The sequence below is a fragment of the Chiloscyllium punctatum genome, chromosome 5, assembly GCF_047496795.1.
Source record: "Chiloscyllium punctatum isolate Juve2018m chromosome 5, sChiPun1.3, whole genome shotgun sequence".
Lineage (NCBI taxonomy): Eukaryota > Metazoa > Chordata > Chondrichthyes > Orectolobiformes > Hemiscylliidae > Chiloscyllium > Chiloscyllium punctatum.
Genome location: NC_092743.1, coordinates 107,029,685 through 107,057,021, shown reverse-complemented (window position 1 = coordinate 107,057,021; position 27,337 = coordinate 107,029,685). Strand labels below are relative to the sequence as shown.

Sequence of the window (27,337 nt, the reverse complement as noted above, 5' to 3'; positions counted from 1 at the left end):
CGGAGGAATTAGGAGTAAGAGATAGTTTTTACAGGAGGGGGTTGGAGGAGCTGTAGACCAGGTAGCTGTGGGAGTTGGTAGATTTGAAGTAGATGTCAGTGATGAATCGATTGCTGGAGATGGAGAGGTCCATGGGAGGTGTCTGAGATGGTCCAGGTGAACTTGAGGTCAGGGTGGAATGTGTTCGTGAAGTTGATGAACTGCTTAACCACCTCGTGGGTACAAGAGGTGACACTGATACTGCAGAGGAAAAGTTGGGGAATGGTGCCAGTGTAGCTGTGGCGAGTGGACTGTTCCATGTAGCCGACAAGGCAGGCATAGCTGGAGCCCATACGGGTGCCCATGGCTACCCCTTTGGTCTGAAGGAAGTGGGAGGAGAAATTGTTGAGGGTGAGGACCAGTTCAGCCAATCAAATGTGTGTTAGTGGAATGGTACTGGTTGGGTCGGCGGGAGAGGAGGAAACTGAGGGTTTGGAGGCCTTTGTCATGGCGAATGGATGTGTACAGGAACCGGATGTCCATGATGAAGATGAGGCATTGGGGGCCGGAGAACTGAAAGTCATGGAGGAGTGGTGGGCGTGGGTGGTGTCCCGAATGTGTGTGGGAAGATCATGGACTAAGGGGGACAAGACTGTGTCAAGGTATGGGGAGATAAGTTCAATGGGGCAGGAGCAGGATGAGATGACAGGTCAACTGGGACAGTCAGATTTGTGAATTTTGGGTAAGAGGTAGAACCTGGGTGTAGGTTTCCTGGACTGAGGTTGGAGGCTGAGTGTGTGGGAGATCCCTTGAGGTGATGAGTTTGTGGATAATCTGGGAGATGGTTTGATGATGAGAGGTGAAGTCGTTGTCAAGGAGGGAAAAGGAGGAGGTGTCCATGATTTGACGCCTGGCTTCAGCAGTGTACAGATCAGTGCGTCAAGCTACCACTGCCACCCCAACCCACCCTCATCTGCTGCTTTGATGGTGAGGTTGGGGTTCGAATGGAGGGCTATGCGTTGCAAGGGTGAGAAGTTGGAGTGGGCGAGAGTGAGGCGGTTAATGTCACAGATCAAGGGAGGGTAACAGACCAGTGAATGGGTCCTCAGCGGGTGGGTGGGAGTCTTGATGGAAAAAGTAAGGGCAGAGGAATGTCACGACACTTGTTGAATTCGTTGATCCATGAGCGCACAGGGATGAAGGTGAAGCCTTTACTGAGGATTGATTGTTCATCCTGAGTGAGGGGAAGGTGTAGGGGAATGGTGAAAACACAGCAGTGCTGGGAGCTAGGACCCGGTGTGGAGCTGGAGTTGGGAGTGGGGCCCGATACTGTCTCTGGAGTGGATGTGGTCACAGTATAGTGGGTGACATCACCCCCAGAAGTGATACACATCCTGGGGGCCACGACGGTGGTGGTGGAATTGAGGTTCCATGAGATGTTTGCGATGTCTTTGGCAGTGGCTACGTGTTCGTCGGCAGTGTTCCAGTGAGTGATATCATTGGGGCGGTGGCAGTTATGGGGGCAGAAATGACATACCGGGTCATCTTCACAGTGGTTTCGGCAGCAGTGATTCTGACAGCAGTCACTGAGGCGGTTGTCTTGACGGCGATCATTGTCTGCATTGAGACCCTCCAACCACACTGGATCAATGTCGATTTCACCATTTTCCTCATCTTCCCCCACCTTATCCCAGATCCAACCCTCCAATTTGGCATCACCTTCTTGACCTGTCCTACCTGTCCATCTTCCTTCCCACCTGTCAGCTCTGCTCTCCACTCCAATCTATCAACATCACCCTCCATCTTCATCTTCCTATCACATTCCCAGCTACCTTCCCACCAGCCCCACTCCCCTGCCATTGATCTCTCAGCCCCCATCCATTCCCACGTTCGTGGTGAAGAGCTTGTGCTCGAAACATAGACTCTCCTGCTCCTCAGATGCTGCCTGACTAGCTGTGCTTTTCCAGCACCACACTTTTTGAATCTGTTCTCCAGCATCTGTGTTCACTTTCTCCCATCTAAGAGTCAACCACATTGCTGTGCATCTGGAGTCACATGGCACCCAGACCAGGTAAGGATGGCAGTTTCCTTCTCTAAAGGACATTGGTGAGCCAGATGGGCTTTTCCACAATCAACAATGGATTCATGGTCATTATTAGACTCTTAATTCCAGATACTTATTGAATTCAAAATCCACCATCTACCATGGCAGAATTCAAACCCATGTCCCTGGAACATTACCGGGGTCCATGGATTAACATAATTCCTGATGAAGGGCTTTTGCCCGAAACGTTGATTTTCCTGCTCCTTGGATCCTGCCTGCCCTGCTGTGCTTTTCCAGCACTGCTATACTCTTGACTCCATGGATTAACAGTCCGGCAATAGTACCACTAGGCCATTGACTCCCCTAGTTTGCAAAATTGGAGAAGCTGGAGCAATCCTGTCAGCCCTACTCAATCCCCTGCCCCTAAAAGTTTTATACTTCACTTTTTAATGTCACTTTATGGAAGTATGAAGATTGGAGCATATAGGATTGAGGTAGAAGCTAAATTGTAAACTTTTCAAAAGTGTGGAAAATAATCATAAGGGGAAAAAATAAACAGTCAAATATGAAATTAGTTTATCTGGGTCAGGGAGTGGATGTCAGTTCTCAGCAGTGGATGTGAGCTTGATATACAGCTGCATCTCTTTCAGTAGGGTGCAGTTTATTCAAGTATTGTAAGCTAGTAATGTAAAAGGGCAAGTTGAGTGATTGTCCATGTCTGTTCAGTGGATTTGTAATTGCAGTTCACAGAGACTTTGATTATGCATCGAACGGAGACACAAGTTTTATCAGGAAAATAGCATTCCAACTTTTTGGGACATGCTCAGTTTACTGTTAGCACCTGCACATTGAGCAAAAACTTTGGTATTAATATATTTTTAAGATTGTTAAAATAGTCCCTGAATTCCATTGGACCTTAATGCAACAAGCTGAAGTCTCCCTGACAACACCTGAATATCTGTCAGTATACTAAAAATACTGAAAATTGCAAACCATTATCTTCGTTCTTTTGTGACTTGAGAAGTAAAATGGCATTATTTGTCACCCTATTCAAATTTCCTGGCATGTAGCAGTTCTCAGAAGCTAATCAATATGTGTATGCATTTTATATGGAAGCTAATCACTTCTGCTGCCAGTGGTGAAGGTTTGTATGATGGAGCACGATGAATCCATATTCCATCGAAATATCACTATACAGAAATTGAAATATGATTGTGTCATGTATTTTAAGAATGTCTGATGGAAGCACTGTGACAAAACTATTAATGCTTGTCTCTCAGAGCAAGAACTGATCTAGAATATGCAAACTCCGATATATTGAAACATAGTGATTTAGTCTTTAAACGAGATTCTTGCTGTTTCGTTAATGTGTTTCTACTTCAGTGAAGCACTTCTAGATATGAGATGCCAAATTTATGCAGCGGTTGAAACTTCTGAAAAATTAGTGGTTTATTTGAACACTCATAGCTTGTAGTCACAAATCAAATGTATAAGTGTGACTATCACTTAGTTGATCAGTGTGCAAGGAACCATTTACTTTTTTCTTAATAACTAAGTGATAAATTTAGAATTGGCTCGTTTTAAGGAGGAATACTTGGAAGCTCACTATAAACCTAGCATTCTATAGCCATTTGAAGAGCTGATTCATTTTTGGTCAGTGTTTTCAAAAATCTATACAGCCTTTGAGGTGGACAGTTTGAAGCTGCACACCTTTCGTTTCAATTCAGTAGTAACGTTTAGAACGGAATTGGAGGTACCAAGAAAATACCACTAGAGGGAAAGAAATGGGGAATTGAAACGAATCATTCAGAGACACTGTGCAAGCACCATAGGCTTTCTGTGCTCTGCAATTCAGTGAATGCTCCCACATTCCTACCCTATGTTAATGGATAATCATCCGTTTCTGGCTCATAAAGTTCCACACACTCTCTGATAGCAACAAAGCAATTACCCCATTGAGTATCAGTAACGTAAGTAATCTCTTCCAGTTTAGTGATTATTCAGTAGTTTGCATATTGAATTAAATCTACACCTCCCTGAAAAATGACCATCCTTCTTCTATTTCTAAATTCTCAGATTAGCTCAGTTGATATTTCTTGTACCAGTGTATTAATTAACTTGTCATGCTAATACTCATCTGATTTTTTTTTTCCCCCCTCTTGATCACACGTCCGTCTTTCTTTAAAATATTTAGTGTGCTCACTATTGTTGGAAATCACGATATTTAAGTCATAGTCCTGTAAAGGCAATTTATAATTTAATCTCTCAAAGACAGATAATGGACTTTACTTTGAAAAGTTGTGCCTGCATGGAATACTTTTTATTTGATTGCACGTGAGGGTATAGTTCTGAGGCTGTTCTGCAATGGATTTTCTATCCACACACTAAATTGAAGAGTATCTAGAAATGTACAGATATTAAATTGCTAATGTTAGTCCTGGCTGCCATCTTCATATTTCATGCTGTGAAATTGATGCACAGAGACTGTTAGTAATCATTTTTGAATTGAAGGTTCATAGTGTGGTTCATTCTTCTTGTTCAGAAGTACTTTGTTTTGTTAATAATAAATCAGAAAGTAGTAAGAATGCTTGTTTATTTTAGTCCTTGTTTTTAAGCGTGCTGAGTTATCCAGAGTACTTGAAGAATTTTTTTCACTTTTTTTTGTGTTCAAGTGGCTATATAATTCTTGGTTTACTTCTAGCAGCCATGATGTATTTCCTACAACTCAGTGGGTATGCTATTTTCATGGCAGTGGTTCCTCTAAATTTTATATTACAGCACGCAGCCTGTTTAGTTTAATGTGTAATAGCTTCTAAATTTTTTATGCAGCTGCACATGTATGATAACTTAAGATTGCTGTACGGTTGTATGCACACACAGCTTAGAGGAAGCAGTCGTGCGTGGTTTTTATTCTGTTTTATATTTGAAATATCTAATTATCAATTAGATTCCATCTGCACATGCATTTAACCCTTAGGTTAACATTGCGCAGCCCCTTCTCCCCAGTATAGATGACCAATATCCTCAGCCTTGAAGAACTGATATTGATTTCATATAGAACATCATTCATATAGGGAAAAAGAACATTTTCAACTTGAGGTGAATCACAAATAAAGAGCTCACAACTGATAATCAGAAAGACTGTGCTATCCTTCGATTGTTGAGTCATTCTTTGTCAGATTGTGTTTAAAATCTTTTATTCTGATATTTTTGCCTTAAGTTTGGGAAAGCAAATTACAGTCTGACAATGAAAATATTTCATGCTACCCAAGACCAAAAATATTAACTTGCAAATGCCAAAGATTCCACTGCCTACTAGCCATTTTGTATTTGGCTGTTTTTAGTTTCCCTACACTGACAGTCACAACTATTACCTTTCAACTTTCCAATGATCCTAAAATCTGTCTTATTCTCAACATTAAACAATGCATGAAGTTTAATTGTTAGAAATTCAATTAATTTTTCATTAGTTCATTAAGTTATTTACCTGAAAGAATTTTGCTAAATTACTTGCTTCATAACCTAGATCCTTTTACTGTATTTTTCAAATATATCAATCCACTCACTCATGAGTGTTAGTCAATAATGAGGCTTGTCTTATTAAAAACATTAAACCTGATTGGTTACACTTTAGCTGAGAAGAAAGATACAGGTTGGTTTGTTTCGTGTAAAGTGCCAGATTTGGCTCAGTTGGTAGCTAATGGCATCTGAGTCAGAGGCAGTGAGTTTAAGCTCTGCGCCAGAGATTTGAGCGCAAAGTCCAGGGTGAAACTGTCTTGTGAGATGTTACCTCAAGATGTGAAATTTCAAAGATATAAAAGATCCTATTGCACTATTTCAAAGAATAGCTATGCCTTCCTCTCCATCCTTTTTAATACAGATCTCGCAAACAATGTTGCTAAAGCATTATTTGATCACTTATTTCATTGCTTTTTGTTGGAACTTCCTGTGTACAAATTGGCGGCACTTCCTATGTTATGACTGACTACATTTCAGAAGTACTTTATTGACTTTAAAGCAAGTTTATAACGTCTTGAGTTTGTGAGAGGTGCTTTCGAGATATTTTCTTTCTAGATATGCTCATGTATCTGAGCTTGAAGTAGAATAGTTTACATCTTAGTAGGCAAATAAAACCGTTTTACAAAGTACGTTGTTGTCCTCCTAAGATAAAACTAAGTCAGAATATTTCCCATAATTCAAACTTCCTGTTGTGTGTTTTTGTAACTGTCTTTATTTTAGACAATAGACAATTAGGGCAGAAGTAGGCCATTCGACCCTTCGAGCCAGCACCACCATTCATTATGATCGTGGCTGATCATCCACAATCAGTATCCTGTTCCTGCCTAATCCCCATAACCCTTGATTCCACTATCTTTAAGAGCTGTCTACATCTCTTTCTTGAGAGCATCCAGAGACTTGGCCTCCACTGCCTTTGGGGCAGAGCATTCCATACACCCACCTCTCTTTGGATGAAGAGGTTTCTCCTCAACTCTGTTCTAAATGGCCTACCCCTTATTTTTAAACTGTGTTCTCTGGTTCTGGATTCACCCATCAGCAGGAACATGCTTCCTGCCTCCAGTGTGTCCAATCCTTTAATAATCTTATACGTCTCAATCAGATCTCCTCTCATCCTTCTAAACTCAAGCGTACACAAGCCCAGTGGCTCCAATCGTTCAACATATGATAGTCCCACCATTCCAGGAATTGACCTCGTAAACCTACGCTGCAGTCCCTCAATAGCTTGAATGTCCTTCCTCAAATTTGGAGACCAAAACTGCATACAAATACTCCAGGTGCGGTTTTAATCAGGGCCTGTACAGTTACAGAAGGACCTCTTTGCTCCTATACTCAATTCCTCTTGTCATGAAGGCCAACATGCCATTAGCTTTCTTCACCACCTGCTGTTCCTGCATGCTTGCTTTCATTGACTGATGTACAAGAACACCTAGATCTCATTGTACTTCCCCTTTATCTAAATGGAGTCAATTTAGGTAGTAATCTGCCTTCCTGTTCTTGCCACCGAAGTGGATAACCACACATTTATTCACATTAAACTACATCTGCCATGTGTCTGTCTACTCCCCTCGCCCATCCAAGTCACCCTGTATTCTCATAACATCCTCCTCACGTTTCACCCTGCCACCCAGCTTTGTCATCAGCAAATTTGCTAATATTACTATTAATGCCTTCATTTATAGCATAAATGTATATTGTAAACAGCTGCGGTCCCAGCACTGAACCTTGTGGTACCCTACTGGTCACTGCCTTCCATTCCAAAAGGGACCTGTTTATCACTACTCTTTGCTTCCTGTCAGTGAGCCAATTTCCAGTGCAAGTCAGTATTATGTCCCCAATACCATGTGTCCTAATTATAGAACGGATCCTGGCCTGAATTCTGTCATACGTTTATTGATTGCTTCGTTGTTTGACTTATTCAGATTTTAAAATGGATTATCTTACAATTAATGTTATAATTTTTGTAGTTTTCTCTGTAGTCAAAACACAGAGGGCTGAAATATATCTAATTGTACTTATTCATTTTTAGAGCTCAAAAATGTGTTTGGCATTGAGGAATCTTAAGTAGCAATGCACCACCTAATCTGTACCTTTTTCTGTGCATTAAATGTGTACGTACCATTAATTCATCAAGACGCTGCTATTTTTTTCAAACTTTAGTCGCCTCACAATCCTAGGGTAATCTGCCTGCTGTTCTTGATTCCTTTTTCTCCTTCACAGTATTCAAGAAAGATCCTCCCCCTCTCTTCCCCTGCTTCTCACTGTCCGCTTTTCCGTACTCCACATCATATCAGTGCCACCAACCAACAAGTTACACTGTGCCCCCTCTCTCTTTGAGATCCTCCTTTACCACTCTCAATTCTATCGTCTTTTGCCCTATCCCAATTCAGACAGCCTTTATTTTCACAGGATCTTCTCCTGACAATTCCCGTTGCCCTCCACAATCAACAACAGCAGGTGGCGCTAGGGCTGGTCCGTCTGTCAGATTTAAACATCTCCCACACCAGTTTGCTCAATTTTTAAAATCTATTTGTGTTCTGATTCAGTGGAGGTTTTGTCAGCTGTGAAATGATTGGCCTCACCATTGACTCACCATGCTGCACACATAGATCTAGCCATTCCTGTAGACTAGACTCCTTGACATCAGCTTCATCAGTGCCAAGTTCAGGAAATTTCCAGATGCTTAGCAAAAGTGACATCGCAGGATAAATAGCCAATTGCGTTTTTCAGAGTCAGCAAACCTGGAAAAGATAAACTGATAACCTTCACTTTCACAACCTTAACAAATTTTAGATATTTTGTTACAAAAACAAAATAATTGTTTAGGAGACTCAAAAGCACGATATGGAGGTGCCAGTGTTGGACTAGGGTGGCCAAAGTCAGAAGTTGCAAAATACCAGGTTATAGTACAAGAAGTTTCTTTGAAATCACAAGGTTTCAGAGCGCTGCTCCTTCAAGCGAAGCGCTCCGAAACCTTATGATTTCAAATAAACCTGTTGAACTATAACCTAGTATCATATGACTTTTGACATTCAAAAGATCAAGGTGGAGAATGAAGTATTAACTGTTTGAAATACAAGTTGTACTTCATTCAATGCATTTTACAGTGTAATTAATAACAGTGTCACTTCTTTGATTTCTGTTTGGTTGTACTGCACCTTATGGAGAGGCAATGAATTACCGACAGCAACTTCTGGATTTTAACGGGTTTTGTGGAATCCCAAATATGCTGTCACTTTCAGAAGAGTGATGAGTGCCAACTCAATGGTTTCACCCGCATTACCACTGCAAAGTCTGGGCCATTGTGTGAGGTGCAAGTATTTTTGTCATTTAGTATGTTAACTTTATACTTTGAGGTAACGAATGTGGTAGTTTATCTGAAATTTCCTTTGATTTATGAAACTGGCATAAAACAGGGGATAGTTATCAGTGATGGAACTATTAAGTGCTGCTTGGTATCTTGAAGATTTAAACAGTCAATTTCAGGTATAATAATTGTAAATCACTTGGGTACATTCCTCAAGTCAGTCTGGAAAGAAAATTGAATCGCCTGATGCTAACCTTAAGGTAGAATGACTCACCTTGTGTAGAGCTTCCACATCGGTTCAGTAGTCTGCATTACAATGCTTTCCCTATTACCAATTGCAATGGTACAAGTGCCAGAGGAAAGATTAACCACGTCCATGACTTTTGTTGTATTCCTTAATGTATGCTCTTAATCATTTCTTTCAAGACAGTTTTTCTAGTTCCTTTGCTGCTGGAGATCAGTCTCTTGGCCAGTTTCTGCATTAATACCACGGTTTGAAAGGTGTTTGCAACTGAAACTGAACACACTACTCAAGGTCTGATTTGACCCAGGAACTGTATGATAATAGAATGACATTTTCCACTTTAATTGATCTAGCTCTATATTTAAGCATTCCACTCCCTTTACTATCACTCAGCAATGATTTAACACCTTTAGTGAATAATCTCACCAGTCCTTATTTCAATCTACTTCACCTACACCATACAAACTATATTTCTGTTATTTGACTTTTTGTTGCATTTAAAGCACTCTCCTCTGTTGGATTTCACTTACCGTTGATTTATGTCATTGTAAATTTCATTTAACTCCTATTATACATCTCTTGCAGCTTTATTGTCCCGCTTTTATTCTCATCTGTAAGCTTCACTGATTTGCATTAAATTTCTGTACCTAACTTATGAGCATAGATTTGGAAAGTAGCATTATCCATCAATGATTATCCTGGAACACACTATCTCTGGTTATTATGTTGCAATGTATAAGAAGTTAACAGGATTGCGTTTTGTGGGAGTGGGAGGTTGGGAGTAGGTCGGGCATCATGTGGCCTGCTCTGAATTCTGCCTATCGACAAACATGGGTAGTGTGCTTGCTGTGGCGATAAGTCAGGCCCGAGTTAAGAGACATTGTGAGAAGGAAATATCGATGCAAAATGGTAAGAGCATGTGCTGACTGTGGGGTGACTGTTACTCTGCTGACTGAACTGCTCAGCGCTATGTAATCTAACATGTGTGAATCTTTTTCTTTATGTATGTGCAGGTAGCTCTCCTACAATGCTGTAATTGCGTTCCAGCAACATCTCGCTTAATAGAAGATTGCTTAATAGAAATAATGACAATGGGAAAAATTGGGGTTGGGGCAGATCTGCAAAAAAATCACTCTGTTGCTCAAAAATCACCCCAAACTCTAATGTAAAGTATAGCACAGTCTGAATGAAGGTTGAAATCGTTTATTAACAAAACAAAAGTAAATTTAACACTGTGTGTTTAAAAAATGTAAGAAAGTTGCTTCCTATACAGTACCTTTCACAGAAGGCTACTGTCAGCAGTTGATATCAGTGCATGCGCAGAAAGGCACAAAGACTGGTGCTGACACCACACATGCTCAGAACGGTGCGGAGACTTAAGCGCTGGCATCGGTGTCTGCGCAGAATGGAGCAGATGTCAGCGCATGCGCAGAATGGGGCGGAGATTTTGGTGCATGCGCAGAACAAAGTGCATGAACTGATCCCTGCTGGAATTGCACTATTGTCAATGGAGGTAAGCGTTCTTGAAAATACCGTTCCCTAATTCTCCAGAGAGGTTATAGGCGAAACATGCATCATCCCAGAACTACCTGTATATTATATATTTTTTTGTTTTAGCGTTTGGATTTAGAACAACTGGCATGTAGGTTTTAGGTCATATGTAGTGTGTTTAAAAATTAATTTATCAGTTCAGATAAGGACCAATGAAGGGAATTTGTTTGCATTGTCAGTTTTATGATTGGGCAGAGTAAACATTGAAAAGTATTGGCTTGCTTTCAGTTTAGAAGAATCGGGAATAGATTTTCTTAGTGGAATAATCTTTAGGTTGGAAAGTTTTTGGTTTTAGATTGCAAAAGTCTTGTTTGAAGCCAGATGTAAGAACTGTTTCTCTGGAGAAAAGAGTTAGTTCATAACAGTTAAGAAATAAGTTAATATCAGTATAAACAGTTTTGGTTTGAAAGGTCAAGACCAGAAGTGTTACGTTAGAACTCTGAAAGGGTTATTTGAAGCTGAGAAAGTCTCTAAACTCCATTGTGTGAATAACTAAAGAGAAGGTTATGAAATTTTCAAGACTGGGAAGTGAAACAAGCCTCTAGGTGTTAGAGTCAGGAATTCTTTCTGGTATTTTGAGAACTGTGAAATGTTGGTACTGGGATTATACTTTGTTTTGGAATCGTTCAAATTGTATTTTATGTAAATTGCTTGGTTTCTTCTATTTTACATCATTTTAATGATTAAAACCAATTCCGCTGCATTGTGTGCTTGAAACATCACCTTGTTAAGTAAAAGGATTACAGAATATTACAGGGCAATCCATTGTTGAAGGTTAAACAGCAAGAGATCATTGTCTACATTGCTACAGTGACTTGGTTAGGAAAGACAATATGGCCTTGCAATCTGAATTTAGTGAGAGAGATTCAAAAAAATTAGCCAGCAGGACCTCAAATGTAGTAATTTCCGGATTACTCTTAGTGCTATATGCTAGTGAGTACAGAACAGTAAGATGTATCAGATGAATGTGGTGCAGAGGGTAGAATTTTGAATTCCTGTGATACTGGAATTGGCTCTGAAAAATCTGGCATCAGTACAAGCTAGACAGGCTGCATCTGAAAGGAACTGGGATTCCGTTCCTTGCAGGACAGTTTCCTAGTGCTGTTGAAATAACTTCAACTAACTCAGCAGGGGTATGGGAACCAAGGGAGGATTTAGAAACAAATCCTTTGGTGCACTGCACTAGTATAGAGAATAGAAAGTCAATGGGTAAAGTTGGAATAAGGGATAAAGTAGTGATGTCTAAATCATGGTTATTGTGCATCTGAGAGAATGTACAGAATATAATAAATAAGATTAAAGAGTTAGAGGCCAAGATTGCCCTGTGGAAATGTAATGATATGTTGTTTGCAGATACCTGACTCAATCAAGGGCAAGGCTAGGTATAAGAAAAGATTAAAATAAGAATGAAAGGAGGAGGGGGAGCTGTCTTGCTTAGAGAGAGCATTGCTTTGCTGGAGAAACTGGATGTCTATCTTTGAATTCTATCTAGTTGGAGCTAAGAAACATAAAGGGTGCAATTACATTACTCTGTGTGATCTACAGATCATCAGCTAGTTGGAATGCTGTGGAGGAACAAATCTACAGAAAACTTGCAAGAACATACCAATGTTTTAGAATAGTTGAAATGAGAGACTTTACCTGAATGTAGATTCTGCAATAGTAGTGTAAAGGATGGAAAGAGGCAAACATTCCTAGATTGTATTAAGAAAAACTTTGTATAGCAGTATGATTCCAGTGCAACAAAAACTGATGCACTGTTGGACCTGGTTCATAGAAATGAGCTAGGTCAAGTCGATCTGTTATTGAAGGGGGGTGGCGAGCATGAGATTTATAATGACAATAGAAAAGGACAAGAGGGAATCCAGAATAAAAGTAATAAACTGGGTAAGAGCTGATTTTTGAGTCCTGATGAAGGGTCCTACCTGAAGTGAAGACTCCCCTCTTCTGATGCTGCTTGACCTGCTGTGCTTTTGCCAGCTCCACATTTTATCAACTCTGATTTTCCAGTGGGGCAAGTATGGAGCTGGGCAGGAGAGACTGGAGCAAAGATTTAGCAGGAAGACTTTAGCTGAACAATGGGCTGCATTCAATAAGGTACAGTCATTAAGATGTGCAGGAGCAGAGCGTGCAAGTGTGTGTACAGATCATTGAAGACGGCAGGGCAGGTGCAGTAAAACGTACAGTATCCTGGAATTTGTAAATCGGGGCATGGAGTACAAGAACGGTTGCTTATTTGGAACTTGCACGCGATGCTTAGACCTCAGCTGGAGTATTGTGTAGAGATCAGATTGCCACAATTACTGAAGGATGTGAAGGTATTAAAGAGAGTGCAGAAGATGTTTACAGACTTGGTTGCAAGGAATTTAGTTAAAATGATAGATTGGAAAGGATTGGATGTTGTCCTTGGAGAGAAGAAGGACAAAAGGAGTAGGCCATCTGGCCTATCAAGCCCGCTGTGCCATTCAATAAGATCATACCTGATGTTTTCGTGACCTCAACTCCACTTACTCTGACCGTAACCCTTAATTCCATTACTGTTCAAAAAATTACCGATCTTAGCATTCAACGAGGAAGTCTCAACTATTTCACTGGGCAGAGAATTCTGCAGATTCACAACTCTCTGGGTGAAGCAGTTCCTTCTCAATTCAGTCCTAAATCTGCTCCCCCTAATTTTGAGGCTATGTCGTCTTGTCCTAGTTTCACCTGCCAGTGGAAATATCCTCTCTACTTCTATCTTATCTATTCCCCTCATAATTTCATATGTTTCTGTAAGATCCCCCCCCCCATTCCAAATAATATAATCCCAATCGACTCCGTCTCTATTCATAAGCTAACCTCCTCTGCACCCCCTCTAGTGCTAGTACATCCTTTCTCAAGGAAGGAGACCAAAACTACATGCAGTGGCCTCACCAGCACCCTGTACAGCTGCAACATAAACTGCCTGCTTTTAAACTCCATCCCTTTAGCAATGAAGGACAAAATTCCATTTGCTTTAATTACCTGCTGCACCTGCAGGCCAACCTTCTGTGATTCATACACAAGGACACCCAGGTCCCTCTGCATATCTGCATGCTGCAATTTTTTACCATTCGAATAATAGTCCTTTTTAACTGTTGTTTCTACCAAAATGGATGGCTTCACATTTATTAACATTGTGCTGCATCTGCCAGATCTTTGCCCACTCACTATGGCCCTCTGCAAAGTTTCACAGTTCTCTGCACACTTTGCTCTGCTACTAATCTTAGTGTCATCTGTAAGCTTTGACACACTGCATGTGATCCCCAATTCCAAATCATCCAAGTAAATTGTGCTCCCAAAACTGATCCCTGAGGCAAACCACTAGTCATTGATTACCAACTAGAAAAACACTCATTTATTCCCACTCTTGGCTTCCTGTTAGTTAATCAATTCTCTATCCATGCTAATACATTGCCTGTAATGCCTTGCATGTTAACTTTACGCAGCAGCCTTTTGTGTGGCATCTTGTCACATGCCTTTTGGAAATCTCTGGATCCCTGTTGTCCACTGCTGGTAATTGAATCTCAGTAGATTAGTTCAGTATCATCTGCCTTTCATGTACCCATGCTGCGTCTGCCAAATGGAACAATCTCTATCTAAATGTCTTGCTATTTCTTCCTTGATAGATTCAAGCATTTTACCCATTAAAGACGTTAAGCTAACTGGTCTATAAATCCCCATCTTTTGTCTACCATTTTTTTAACCAGTGGTGTCGTGTTTGCTGTTTTCCAATCTGCTGGAACTGCCCCAGAATCCAGCGAATTTGATAATTACCACAAGTATATTTGCTGTTTCTCCCACCATCTTTTTTAGTACCCTGGGATGCATTCCATCAGGGCCAGGAAACTGGACTACCTTTAGCTCCATTAGTTTGTCCAACACTACCTCTTGTGATAATTTCTTGGTCCTCACCTGCCTTAATCTCCTTGTCAATTATTGGCATGTTATTTGTGCTCTCCACTGTGAAGACCGACACAAAATACCTGTTCAATGCCTCACCATTTCCTCATATCCCATTACTAAATTCCACTTCTCATCCTCTAAGGGATCAATGTTTACCTGAACCACACTTTTTCATTTTAAATATTTGTAGAAACATTTTCTATCTGTCTTTATATTCTGAACTAGTTTACTCTGATAATCTTTTCTTTATAGCTACCTATAAAGGAGGAGAGTTGATAGAAGTTTTCAATATCATGGGAAGTCTGGATAGAGTAGGTAGAGAGAATCTGCTCCCCTCATAAAAGGATTAAGAGCATGAGGATATAGAATCCCTACAGCACAGAAAGAGATCGTTCGGTCCATTTGAGTCTGCACCAATCCTCCAAAGAGTATCCAACCCAGACCCACCTTCCACCCTCTTCCCGTAACCGCGCACTTACCATGGCTAATCCACCTAGTCTGCACATCCCTGGATGCTATGGAGCAATTTAGCATGGCTAATGCACCTAACCTGCACATCTGTGGACTGTGGGAGCAAATTAGTGTACCCACAGGAATCCCACGCAGACACTGGGGGAGTGTGCAAACTCCTCTCAGTCACCCAGAGCTGGAACCAAACCTGCGTCCCTGACACTGAGAAAAAAAACTTCACAACAAAATGTTTAGGATCTGGGGTACTGTACCTGGGAGGCACAGTGGCTCAGTGGTTAGCACTGCTGCGTCATAGCACCAGGGACCCGGGTTTAATTCCTGCCTCGGGCGACTGTCCGGAGTTTGCAAATTCTCCCTGTGTCTGCATGGGTTTCCTCCGGCGCTCCGGTTTCCTCCCACAATCCAAAGATGTGCAGGACAGGTGCATTGGTCATGCTAAGTTGCCTATCTTGTTAGGTGCATTAGTTAGGGGTAAATATAGGGTAGGGGAATGGGTCTGAGTGGATTACTCTTCAGAGGGTCGCTGTGGACTTGGGCTAAATGGCCTGTTTCCATACTGTAGGCAATCTAATCTAATCAGTTTGAGACCTTTGAAAAGGCATTTGAATATAAACAATATATACAACAGTGCAGAGAAAATGCAGAGTTAAGTGAGGGGTACGTCATAATGCTTATTGGGATGTCAAATGGTGGTATTCTGCAGTGTAACATGTCTGCAGTTTTGTGATAGCGACTCGGACCGCTTCTGTATCTGAGAAGCCATGAGAGGTGTTGAACATTCACTGTCGTCAGCAAACATCTCCACTTCTGACCTTATGGCGGAGGGGAAAGTCATTGAATTAACCTGAGATGATTGGACCCATGACACCAACTTGAGAGACTTCTGCAGCAGTGACCTGATACTGAAGTGATTGACCTCCTATAGTCACAACTATCTTTCTTTGTGCTAGATATGACTCTAAACAGTGGGTAGTTTTCCCTCTGACTCTGATAAATGTTAATATTGCTACGGCTTCTTGATGAGATAGACAGATGTTGCCCTTTCGTTAAAGGCCGTCACTTGCTTCTCTCCTCATCAGTTGAGGTTTTTTTTTACCATCTTTGGGCCAGGGTTGTGCTGAGTTCAGGAGCTGAGAGATCCTGGTAGAACCCAAATTGAGCATCTGTGAGCAGATTTTTGCTAGGTCAGTGCCAATTGATCACAATGTTGTCAACATTTTCTATTAATTCGCTGATGATGAGAATATTCTGATGGGCCACAATTAGCTGGATTGGATATGTGCACAGGACATACCTGACCAATTTTCCATGTTACCAGTATAGTCCACTTACTGGAACAGCTTGGTAAGAATTGCAGCTGGTTCAGGAGCAGAGATCTTCAGTAGTAGAACAGGGATTTTGTCGGAAGCCAATAATATTTATTTTTATTGTTTCTACTGTCTTCACCTGCTCCTTGAAATTGTCTGGCTGAAGACTGGCGTTTGTGATGGGTACTACCTCTGGAGGAGACCATGATGAATTGTCCACTCAACGCCTCTGGCTGAAGTTTGTTAGCTATGAAAGCTATTGATTGATGAGCCTTGCATTTAAAGTGTAATAGTTCACAGTAATTAATGAATTCCAAAGACGATATAAAATGTATTCAAAAAACTGTTGTAGAATCAAAGTTATTCCAGTACCAATATGAATACCATATATGGTATTTGAGTAAAGATTGAATTTTTGTGGCTACTTTTTAAGGTTAAATTTATGGGGTCAACTATTACCTGGGTACTACTTTTGAGGGGCTGAAATTAATGCCCATCAAAATTCATACTGTATCATTAGCAGAAGCCCAATTGATCTCTAAGCAAGTAAAGAAAACAAATTAGAGTAATCCTGAAAACCCAGAACAGAACACAACAGCCAACAGACTGCAAGGCTGGGAGCAGAGCAGAACAACCGGCAAACTGGAAAGCTGGAGTGGAATGTGACGGCCGTCACACTGACTCATAAACATTGATCTGTTATCTGTGAAGAACTGGGGTTGACGTTTACATGAGATCGACTATTAATTGAGTGTATATGGTACCTCTATGAATATTGATGTAAAACGTTTTTTTCCCAAAGGTTAACGTGGTAATGACTGACAAGTTATTGGTATAAGGCGTGGGCATTCATGTCTTTCAATAAATACAGTATCGAAAACTGGATCAACAAAGCTCCTGGTCATTGCAGAACCTTCCCATTCTCAGTTTATAAATGTTTTAAATTTTGATTTTCAGGTTAATCTGAGCAGTCACCAGTATCTGTTCACAGCAGTGGTGGATCCAGCTGAGATGCCCTGCTTCTGTCTACGCCACGATGTTGATGCACTTCTATGGCAACCACACTCACAACAGGACAACATGTGGGAGCACATTGGGACATTCAATGCTTTAGGTAAGACATGAATTGTGAGCATGCTGCATATGAACTTTTGCGAGTCAGTTTGTTGGGTAGTATCTGGTGCATGAAGTCTTCACATCTTTTAACAGGCTGTAATTGATTGTTCATTTTGTTTTCCTCTTCCAGGTGTTGTGTTGCATTGTTATTTTTCCATGTTAGGTTGCTATTAATAGTAAATGCAGTAAGGCTGTGTTTGAGACCCATCCTCATGTCCTGTACAATGGGATGTTTGAAATCAGTTCAGAGGGGGCACCACATTTGAAGTTGCATGACATTGGAGTGCCTTTAGCATTAATAACTCCTGGATTGATAGCCACTCCAAGGAAGATGCTTTCTCCCTAGGCCACTGCTGTTTTTTTTGGTTGTTAGCTTTGACATTGAGATAAGCATGGCTATTATAGCTTCATGTCAGGGATTGTTTTATTGCTGTAATGCCGAGCTTAGTCATACACTTAAATGAATATTAATGTCCTTTTTTAACCTTTCTTTTTACTTTGTCTAATTATCTTATTGTTTCCCCCCAAAAAAACTGGTTTTCAAACTTTTGCTTGCTGCGTTGTTTCTTTCCTCTGGTTCCTCCTTGCATTTTGAAGATCCTTTTAAAAATAAAAAAAATCCTCACCTAAAGTTTTGAAGTTCTGTCTTGTAGCTGGTCAAAGACTCCGATTGGAATTTTTGGCATGGGCACGTCATACTTCAATCGCCTGATTTTGATTGTGTATGGTGCTTGGTCCACTTATCATTGTTCAGTTCATCTGGCCTGCATATCTCTCTCATCTTTGTAGCCTAAGGTTTTTCTCTTTGTTATTTCCCACCATCTTACTCACACTAGTTTGATCATCTGTCTGTACATCTCCTTCCCCCATACTAGTTCCTGTTACATTACACTTCCTTATGCCATTTCTCCTCCAGTGTGCTCATTGTGCTGAAATACAGCACCACCGTGCAGTCTCCTGCTTTATTAGAATCCCATAAGAAATAGAAAGAGTAGCCATTTATTCCTTCCAGTCCAATCTGCCATTCAGTGCAATCATGACTGATCACCTACTTCTACATCATGTTCTTGAATTATCCCCATATTCATGATGTGTTTCAAATGTAGAAATTTATCAGTCTTAGTCTTGAACATACTTAACTGAGCCTTTACTGCCTGTGAATGAAGAGGGTTCATCAGAACCTTGTGAAGCTCAACTTGCTCAGTCTTTACTTCCTGCTAGACAGTCGAGCTTTGCATCGTGCAGTGACTGCTACTGGTTTTCCTGTACTCTTCACTGTTGTCTACAATGTGGGCTATTGTTGTTCTTCTTAGCCTTGATTTAAAAACATATCATGTCAATATTGTGGAAGGTTGTGGGTTTAGGTCCCATTCCAGAGACTTGAACGCATAATCTAGCTGTGTTAATCTATTTTTGCAATGCTGTCAGAAATCACATTGATTTTAAACAAGGTCTTATCTGACCATTTAAAAAAAAAATCCCATTGCACTCTTTCACAAAAGGTCTGAGGAGCTCTTACCATTGTGACCAGTGTTTATTCATCCATCAATATCACACCAGAATCATCTGACTATTATCATGTTGCTGTTTGTGTGATTTTGCTGTGTGCAAACCGATTGCCATGTTTCCTACATTACAATGATGATTACACTTTGGAATGTACTTGTATTGGTAGTGAAATGGTTTAGAATGTGAAAGACACTATTTAAACGTAAGGCTTTTCTTCTAAACAATGGACAGGTTAATAAACTGTAAACCTTGTCTTGTTCTAGGCTATGTTCAGGCATCTAAACGTGAGAAGAAATTTTCAACTTGTGCTCCAAACTATTCCTATGCTGCTCTGTGTGAATGCTTCCGTCGAGTCTTCATTTACCGGCAGCCTGCGCCTGTTCAAACAGTACTTTACAACCGAAAGGAAGCTAGACATGTAGGGCAGGTTGCCAAGCAACAGGTTGCCAGCTTGGAAACAAATGATCCTGTACTGGGTTTTCAAGCTACTAATGAGAGGCTGTTTGTTTTGACAAGAAAAAACTTGTTTATAATTAAAGTGAATACAGACATCTCTGAGTGAATTCAATGCAATAGGTCAAAGGATTTCAGGATGCCATGTAAAATGGTTTATTAATAGTTATAGTTTAGATTAACTTCCCACATGAGTTACAAAACACATTGTGTTACCTGTTTGTACAGTCCTAGTTACCCCAGAATTATTACAGCTTTCTATTACTTTGAACAGATTTCTGCACAGATGTGGCAGATGTGCTACATTAATGACATGACTTGGTGATGCATAACTAAAAATGGCTTCATACTTTGAGATCTAAGCATAATATTTCAGTTTGTGCTGAAAAGCAATATTTGAAATGTTTCTGTGTCAAAGCAATGTTTTCTTCTAGCAATGAACATTAGGAAGCACTTGTGAAATAAGTGCTGATCTGGATATGTTGTGAGCAACCTCCATACAGCTCTGGAGATTTATCAGCCGGCTTTCCTGAGCTCCTGCCCACATGATGCACGTTCAAAATGGCCTCGATCTGCACAAAGGATTATTGGAAGCAATGAAAGAACAGCAGAGCTTTCCCTGCCACATAGCCAGGGTGTCAACTCACTGTCACCTGAACTTCAAACAAAATGCAGTGTTTTACTGGTGTATGGACATACAGTCCCACTGTTTATAGTGGATGCGTTTGTGAGACATTAATACTCTTCTTTTGACCATAATCTGCTATATAACTATGTTGATGATTGCAAATAAACTAAACTACTTATAATACTACAACAAGCAACTAGCTTTATTCAACAACAGTTGGTGTTTAGCACTGACCGTACTCCCAAACCAAGAGTGATCAGAAGGGTTTAAATGCACTGAAGATCCTGGATGAGGTGTTACATAAGCAAAATAATTGCAGATTGGGAAATCTGAAATGAAAATATCAGGTATTGGAAATTCTCTGCAGATCTATTAGCATTTGTGGAAAGTGAAAGATTTAAGGTTTTTGATAGATGGCTAATCAGTTGCAAGTTTCCAGCATTCTGTTTTTATTTATGGGTTTTTTTTCTGTTTATGTATGTTCCTAACTCAGTGCATCATGTTGAGATTTGAGTTGCTGATGTCATAGCCAGCAACTTCAATACTGACCATTAACCATTAGTATTTTTGGACAATAAAGCAACTATATGTTTTAAATGTAGACTGTGTGGACTGTGCTTCTGAAAGCCCAACACAATATTACCCTATGTATGTATATACCTCGAACACAATGTGGTGTAATTTAACCCAAAAATATCAAAATGTTTACAGCCCCCTTTAAAAGAGTTTTAATTGCTCAAACATTGAATTTCTGATTTCAGCAAATTTGACTCTAGGTAAAGCTTGTGTTTTGTAAGTTTCATAGTCTAGGTTTATCAATAGTTGGTATATTAAGGGAGTACTGCATGGTTGCTGATATTGACCTTTGGATGCCATATCAAGCCAAGTTCTTGTATGCCTATTTCATTGTTTTAATTGAGCACCATAGATCCCAGACCATCAACTGAACGGTTTTCTGGAGCCCTGATGAGAATTTATCCTCCTTCAGTGTTCCAAAAACCAGGTCTCTGCTTTATCATCTCATTAACTAGTTTGTAAATTTCACTTGTGTAACCATATCCCAGCATGAATTACCTAGGCTGAGTGTCAACCTAGCTGATTGCCATAAAATTCCTGCTGGTAACTATGGTTCTTTAAGAAAGGAAGCCTCTCCATATATGTTCTGGATCTTATGTATATGACTTCATTCCTTCACTAGTACAGGTAACTCAGTTTTCTTCTCAAATAGCTTAGCCAGCCAGTCTGGAAAAATAGGAATGGGTACTGTCAGCAAAATTGACAGAATGAATACAGAAAGATAGGGAATATTGACAGTGGTGTTAAGGTTCCTTTACCCACACTGCAGACAGTCATCATCCACACTCTTGCATTTTGAAAGTAAAATTGATAGCAGGTAGACTTCTTGACCTCCAGTTATCCAAGCCATCTGCTTCTGCGATTTCATTGAGACATCAGAGCCAAGTTCTTAAATTTGAGATCTCATGGGCCTCTTTTTGAGGCCCAACATGCGCACATCGTTTGCATAGATAGTTTTCTCCTGCCTCAGATTCCAGTCCACCTGGTCATAAGTTAGCACCTGAACTTTACAAGTTGCTATTTATATCTTGCAGCTTTAATTGGTGGAAACATTTTCATTATGTCAGTGTCTAGTAACACTTCATCGTGAACAGTACAACCTGATAAAGTCAAAATTCTGACAGTTTTTTTGGGAAAGTCCCAGGCTCCTTTTGCACTCGTCAATCTAATATATTAATTGGCATGCAATTATGAGAGTAACATTACTCTTTGAAAAGTAGATATTCACTTAAGAATCCAAAAAATCTAGGTGTACAGATTTACTTCACTCTCGCTAGGATGTTAGTTAGATATAAAGAAAGGGTGCCATAATTTTAAGAGTCACTAATAAATCTTACAAGGAGGAATTTCTTTCACCTAAGAGTGGCCTGTGACATCTCAAATTGAAGAATTTGGCTCTGATGTTTCACTGAAACCACAGAAGGAGCTGTTTTGGAAGAGTTTAGAGGTCTTTGTCCCACCAATTTTACTTTGAAAATATGACAGTCTTGATGCCATCTATGTTCTGAGGTTACAGTGTGGATAAAGAAACCTCAATACTAGTGACAACATTCCCTACTCTATTCATTCTGGGGATGTCTGTGAGGCTGACAATTATTGTCCATTCCTATTTATCCCAATAAGTGCATGGCTAAGCGATTTCAGAGGATAGCTTAATGTTAACTATACTAGTGAGGGATTATAAATGTGGAATGGTTGAAGTGAAGAGTATATGTACTGTGATGATGCTCCTTTAACAAGGTTGTGTTGCCCTTGGTTTTTATTTCAGAGAGGTCGCAAACACTGACTGTGAGGTCTAGGTTTGAAGGGTTTTAGAGCCAATTTGGTTCTAACTAATAGATACTTGATCGAGCAAAAGGCCTTCAACACTTTTAGAAAAAATCACTTGTACAATGAAAGGGGAGTGGCTGGTTCTCAGTTCAGATTTTCTCTAGTTTGGGTTTAGTTTGATTTTTAACAAGCAGTCAGTTGTGAAACTGCTGGACCCAAAGAAGCAGATCCATGCTGGTCGTCTTCTCTCTGACATCTCTCCTGTAAGACCCTGTGTTTGATTTTACCTTTTTTGCCAAGGGGTGTTTATGAGAATTGTCACAAGCATTTGGAACAGCATCATTAAACTGGGATAATCTGCTGGAGTTTTGGCTCGATAAGTTATTCTAAATCCAGTTCTCTCTTGTGTTTCATTCAGTAATCTTGCAAATAAATTGTTTTGTGTAAAACTCTGTGGTTGGGTCAGCTGCATCACTCCTGGAATATCCACTATGCACCTGCTTAAAACAACAAGCAAGATAGGGCCCAGGCTACTTTCTTTAAATGTTTTGAGGGGGTCTGCCCTGGTCCATAATAGTCTCCCGCACAGGGCTCTTTGCAGGATTTGTGCTATAGATTCAAATTGGGGTTAAGATTGTTGGGCTCAAAGGCTGCGAGTGGTAGGTGTTCAGTGCCTTTTGTTCCAGATGTTTTGTGCCTTTGGTTGGTTTTAACAGTGCTTGGGATAGCAATGGCTCTTTAATCCATTTGAGTTTTCTGGGGGTGGAAGATGTCACTTTGGGGGTTTTGCAAAAAGTGATTTAAGATCAAGCAGCTGGAATTAGCAGATAAGCTGGGGTTGGAGCTGTCTCCTTCCATAAGGAAAGGAGCGATTAATTAAGACAGTAGCTCAACATTTAAATTTGCTGGAAACACTTTCAGAATCTTTAGAGATGGCTGAAATTCAATTGAAAATTAAGCAGATTGAGTTAGAGGCAAAAGACAAGGAAAGGGCAACAGAAATGAAACAGTTTGAATTACGTTTAGAAGCAGAGGAATGAGGAAAGGAAGAAAGAGAGGGAGTTTGAACTTTAGAAATTGGAACTTAGACAGGAGAGGTCAGCTTAAAACAATGGAGATGAAGGCTGAAGGTAGAGATAGTGTTGTGAATACCCCACTATCAGAAGAGGTATCTGGGGCATATGAGAAGGTGAAGAAAATCATCTTCAGTACATATGAGCTTCTGCCAGAAGCCTACAGACAGTGTTTCAGGAGTCTAAAGAGGGACCTTGGTCAAACCTACATTTCAGTTTGAAAGGATCAAATAAAATAATTTTGATAGGTGGATAAGGGCATTAAAAATAGGTTTGCTCTATGATGCTCTTAGACAATTGTTTTGGAGGAGTTCAAAAGTTTACTTCCTAAAGTAGTGAGAACTCATGTTTCATGTAGAGGACGGTGGAGGTTGGTACAGTTACAACATTTAAAGGCACCTGGGAGGGGACATGAATAGGAAGGGTTTAGAGGGATATGGGTCGGGTGCTGGCAAATGAGACGCAATCAGGTTAGGATAGCTGGTCAGCTGCCCCACTCACTGAATTGCTAAAGAAAGGCAAGAAGTTTCACTGGACAGCAGGTTAGCAGAAGGCATTTGACAGCCTGAAATCTGTATTAACCACACCTAATTACACAAAAGCCATTCAGGGTGACTCAGTGCGAGTGTTGGTGCTGTGCTCTTACAGGTAGACGACAAGAAAATAGAAAGACCTATTGGGTATTTCTCCAGGAAATTGAACATTCATCAGCAGAAATATTCGACACTTGTGAAGAAGACTTTGAGCCTGGTGTTGGTGTTACAATGTTCACGTTACCAGTAATGTATCTGAGACCATCATATACACATTATAATTCATTGAAATTTGTGGAGAAATTTAAGGACCAAAAAATCCAGGCTGTTTAGAAGGAGCTTGTTATGATAGCCAATCAATTTGAAAATTGTGCATGTGGCAGGATGAGAAAATGAGATTGCCATTGCCTTATCGAGACTTGAATGAGAAACCGAAGTGTTTGTTGGCAGGAGTGAAACAGTAGTGCATGTTTGCATGATTATTGGCCATGTAATGTATGTGAGTATTCTAAGATTAAGGGGTTTTAAAATGAAGCAGTCTTTGGATATTGATTTGTTTTTGGGAAAGGTGATGGTCCTTTAACAAGATTGTGTTGTCCTTGTTTTTTTATTCAAAGGGATCATAAACACAGACTCAGGGAGGTCTAGGTTTGAAGGGTTTTAGGGCCAGTTTACTAAAAGATGCTGCCTCAGGCAAAAGGCTTTCAACTTTTTAAAAAAAAACAATGAAAGGGTAGTGACCAGTTCTCTCAGCTCAGCTTATCTTTGTTTTGATTTTAGCAATTGTGAAGCTGCTGGACCCAAAGAAGCAAGTCCATGCTGATCTCCCTCTCTCTGACATCTCTCCTGTAAGATCCTGTGCTTGATTTTACTGTTTTTGCCAAGGGGTGTTTATGGAGATTTTTGCTAGTATTTGGAACAGCATCATTAAGTTGCGATAATCTGTTGGGTTTTCAGATAGTTTACTTTTTTCTGTATTTGATTCTTGTGTTTCATTCGGTGACCTTGCAAATAAATTCTGTTTTGTGTAAAACTCAGTGGTTGAGCCAGCTGCATCACTCCTAGAATATCGATACAACAATTACTTAGTGACTAGCAAAATTAGGGTCCGGACTACTTTCTTTGAATGTTTTAAGGGGGTCTGGCCTAGTCCATAACAATACATTTAGGGGGTAACTTGATAAGTTGTTGATGATGGAATGGAATAAAAGGTGATTTGTGTGGAGTTTAAACATCAGTATAGAATAGTTAGTACACATTATCTGTTTCTACTTTGAATTCTCTGTGATACAGCACAGAGAATGTTTGGTTCATCGCATCTATTTTGATGATCTAAATTATTTGGAAACTCCTATCTCTGTACCATTCTGTTTGAATATGTGTGCTATTCATTTTTTAAATGACATTCTCCTTACCTTGCACATAGAGCCACAGATTGATGCAAAATGGTTTTCTGTGCAAGTTAGTTTGACTCTGGTTCTGCTGGTAGGCCTTGATATTATACCAATCGCATTGAAGAGCAGCAATAGAAGGCAGTCGCACGCAACTCACCAGGCTTATCCCATCTGGCAGCAAGCCAAACATTCAGTGGCATCTTCAGGCAGCTTCATAAACCAATTTTTGACTGCCAGATCATTAAAAGTAAATGGCTGCCTAGGGAATAGGTCTTTGCAGATGCTTGTTCATGCTTCCCTTTTTGCTGAACACCACTAGTGTATTACCTCTGGTTGCCACCTGCATATTATCTCTAGGTATCAATCTGCTCAATAGGAACATAGAAGCAGAAAGAGTCCTATTAACTCCTTAGGTTTGTTCCAACATTTAGATACATCATGGCTGATCTGCATCTGAACTCCATTCACCCACTGTTATTCCATAACTGTGAATGACCTTGCTAATAAAATTAATCTGTTTTGAATTTTTTCAGTTCACTTTTAATCTTGGCAGCTTTCTGTTGGAGAGACTTCCAGATTTTTATTACTCTGTGCCAAGATGTCCATTCTGACAGCCTGGCTCTAATTTTAAGATTGTCCTTTCGTTTTGCAATGCTCCTACCAGGGTGAATAGTTTCTGTTTACTGATCATACATCCTATCATACTTATAGTAAAGCTGTTTCTGTAAAAGCAAATTGTCATGATTTTATGTTCAATGCATATTGAGCTATTAGAGTTTGTATTCTTGTAACTGTTTTGAAACAACTGAATACTTTGCTAGGCTGTTTCAGAAAGAATTGAAAAGTTAACCATGTCGATGTGGGACTAGAGTCACATAGGCCAAGTTTACTTCCTTCAAGAATTAGTGAACCAGAGGTATCTAACAATTCTGGGAAAACACAGTATAGGAATCTATATTTGGAAATGGAGCAAGTTGGTTAACATATTTCAGAGAGGGCCTTAGTCAATTTAGAGCAGGAGTTTCTACCGAAAACAATAACCTACTTCTCTCTTCTCAGGCACAGGCAACACTGTAATATTGTTGTTTGTATGCTTTTATTGCAGATGTCCAATATTTGCAGGGTTTTTTTTGTTTACAAAGGCTGACCTCTCTAGTATCAAAAGATGGGTTTCAGGATGCCCACTTAGGACTGTTGGAATCTAGCTTGACTGCTTATGGCTATACATGCAGTGCAAATTTAGTAACAGTCGTCATGCTAAATAAGAAAAGACAATATAATGAGCGAAGAGATCACAGCTACACCTTGTGGTGAATATATTGGAGACAACCACTGGAAAATATCCAGCAATTCTGGCTGATGTTACAATCATAGATCACACCAATGGACCTTATTACCATATGTAAACTCTAACATTATTGCACTTATTTCTCTTATTGTGTGAATTGTGACTCAGTGGGTGCTTCTGAATAATGACAGTTCATGTCTGCTCCAGAGATGTGACACACAGTCTAGGGTGACCTTGCAATATTGTCATGATGCTGTCACTTTAACAAGGTTATTTTGTCCTTGTGTTTTCAAGAGAGATCGTAAAGACAGAAGCGACTAAGATTAACAATGGCAGGAGAGTAGCCAGTTCTCTCAGTTCAGGTTTATGTTTTCTAGTTTGGTTTAGCTGTAGCAGTCAGAAGATGCTGGAGTCCAGGAAATGTTCTGATTGGCTTTTCCCTCTGAAAACTCTTTCTAAGTTGTTCCCTTCTGCCTGTAAAATCTTTGTTTAAATTTACCTTTTACCAAGGGGTGCGTTTATGGGATGTGATAAGGATTGGAACAGCTTCTTAGTTAAGTTGCTGTATTGGTGCGGTTAAGTTTTCCAATAGTTGTTATTCTAATTTCCATTTTCTTTTGATCATGTTTCAATTCTAGTGTTTAAATAAATCCT

General features: G+C 40.0%; 1 protein-coding gene across 2 annotated transcripts in view; it reads left to right on the top strand.

Moving 5' to 3' along the window:
• Positions 1-22,844, top strand: part of nudcd1 (NudC domain containing 1) — a 129,873-nt gene extending 107,029 nt beyond the window's left edge. For both annotated transcript variants that reach the window (XM_072570995.1, XM_072570996.1), the window contains 2 exons: positions 17,301-17,457; positions 19,232-22,844. In XM_072570995.1, coding sequence (XP_072427096.1) covers positions 17,301-17,457; positions 19,232-19,530 — 456 coding nt within the window. In that variant the 3' untranslated portion in view covers positions 19,531-22,844. The remainder of the gene's footprint in view (positions 1-17,300; positions 17,458-19,231) is intronic.
• The last annotated feature ends 4,493 nt before the right edge of the window (positions 22,845-27,337 follow it).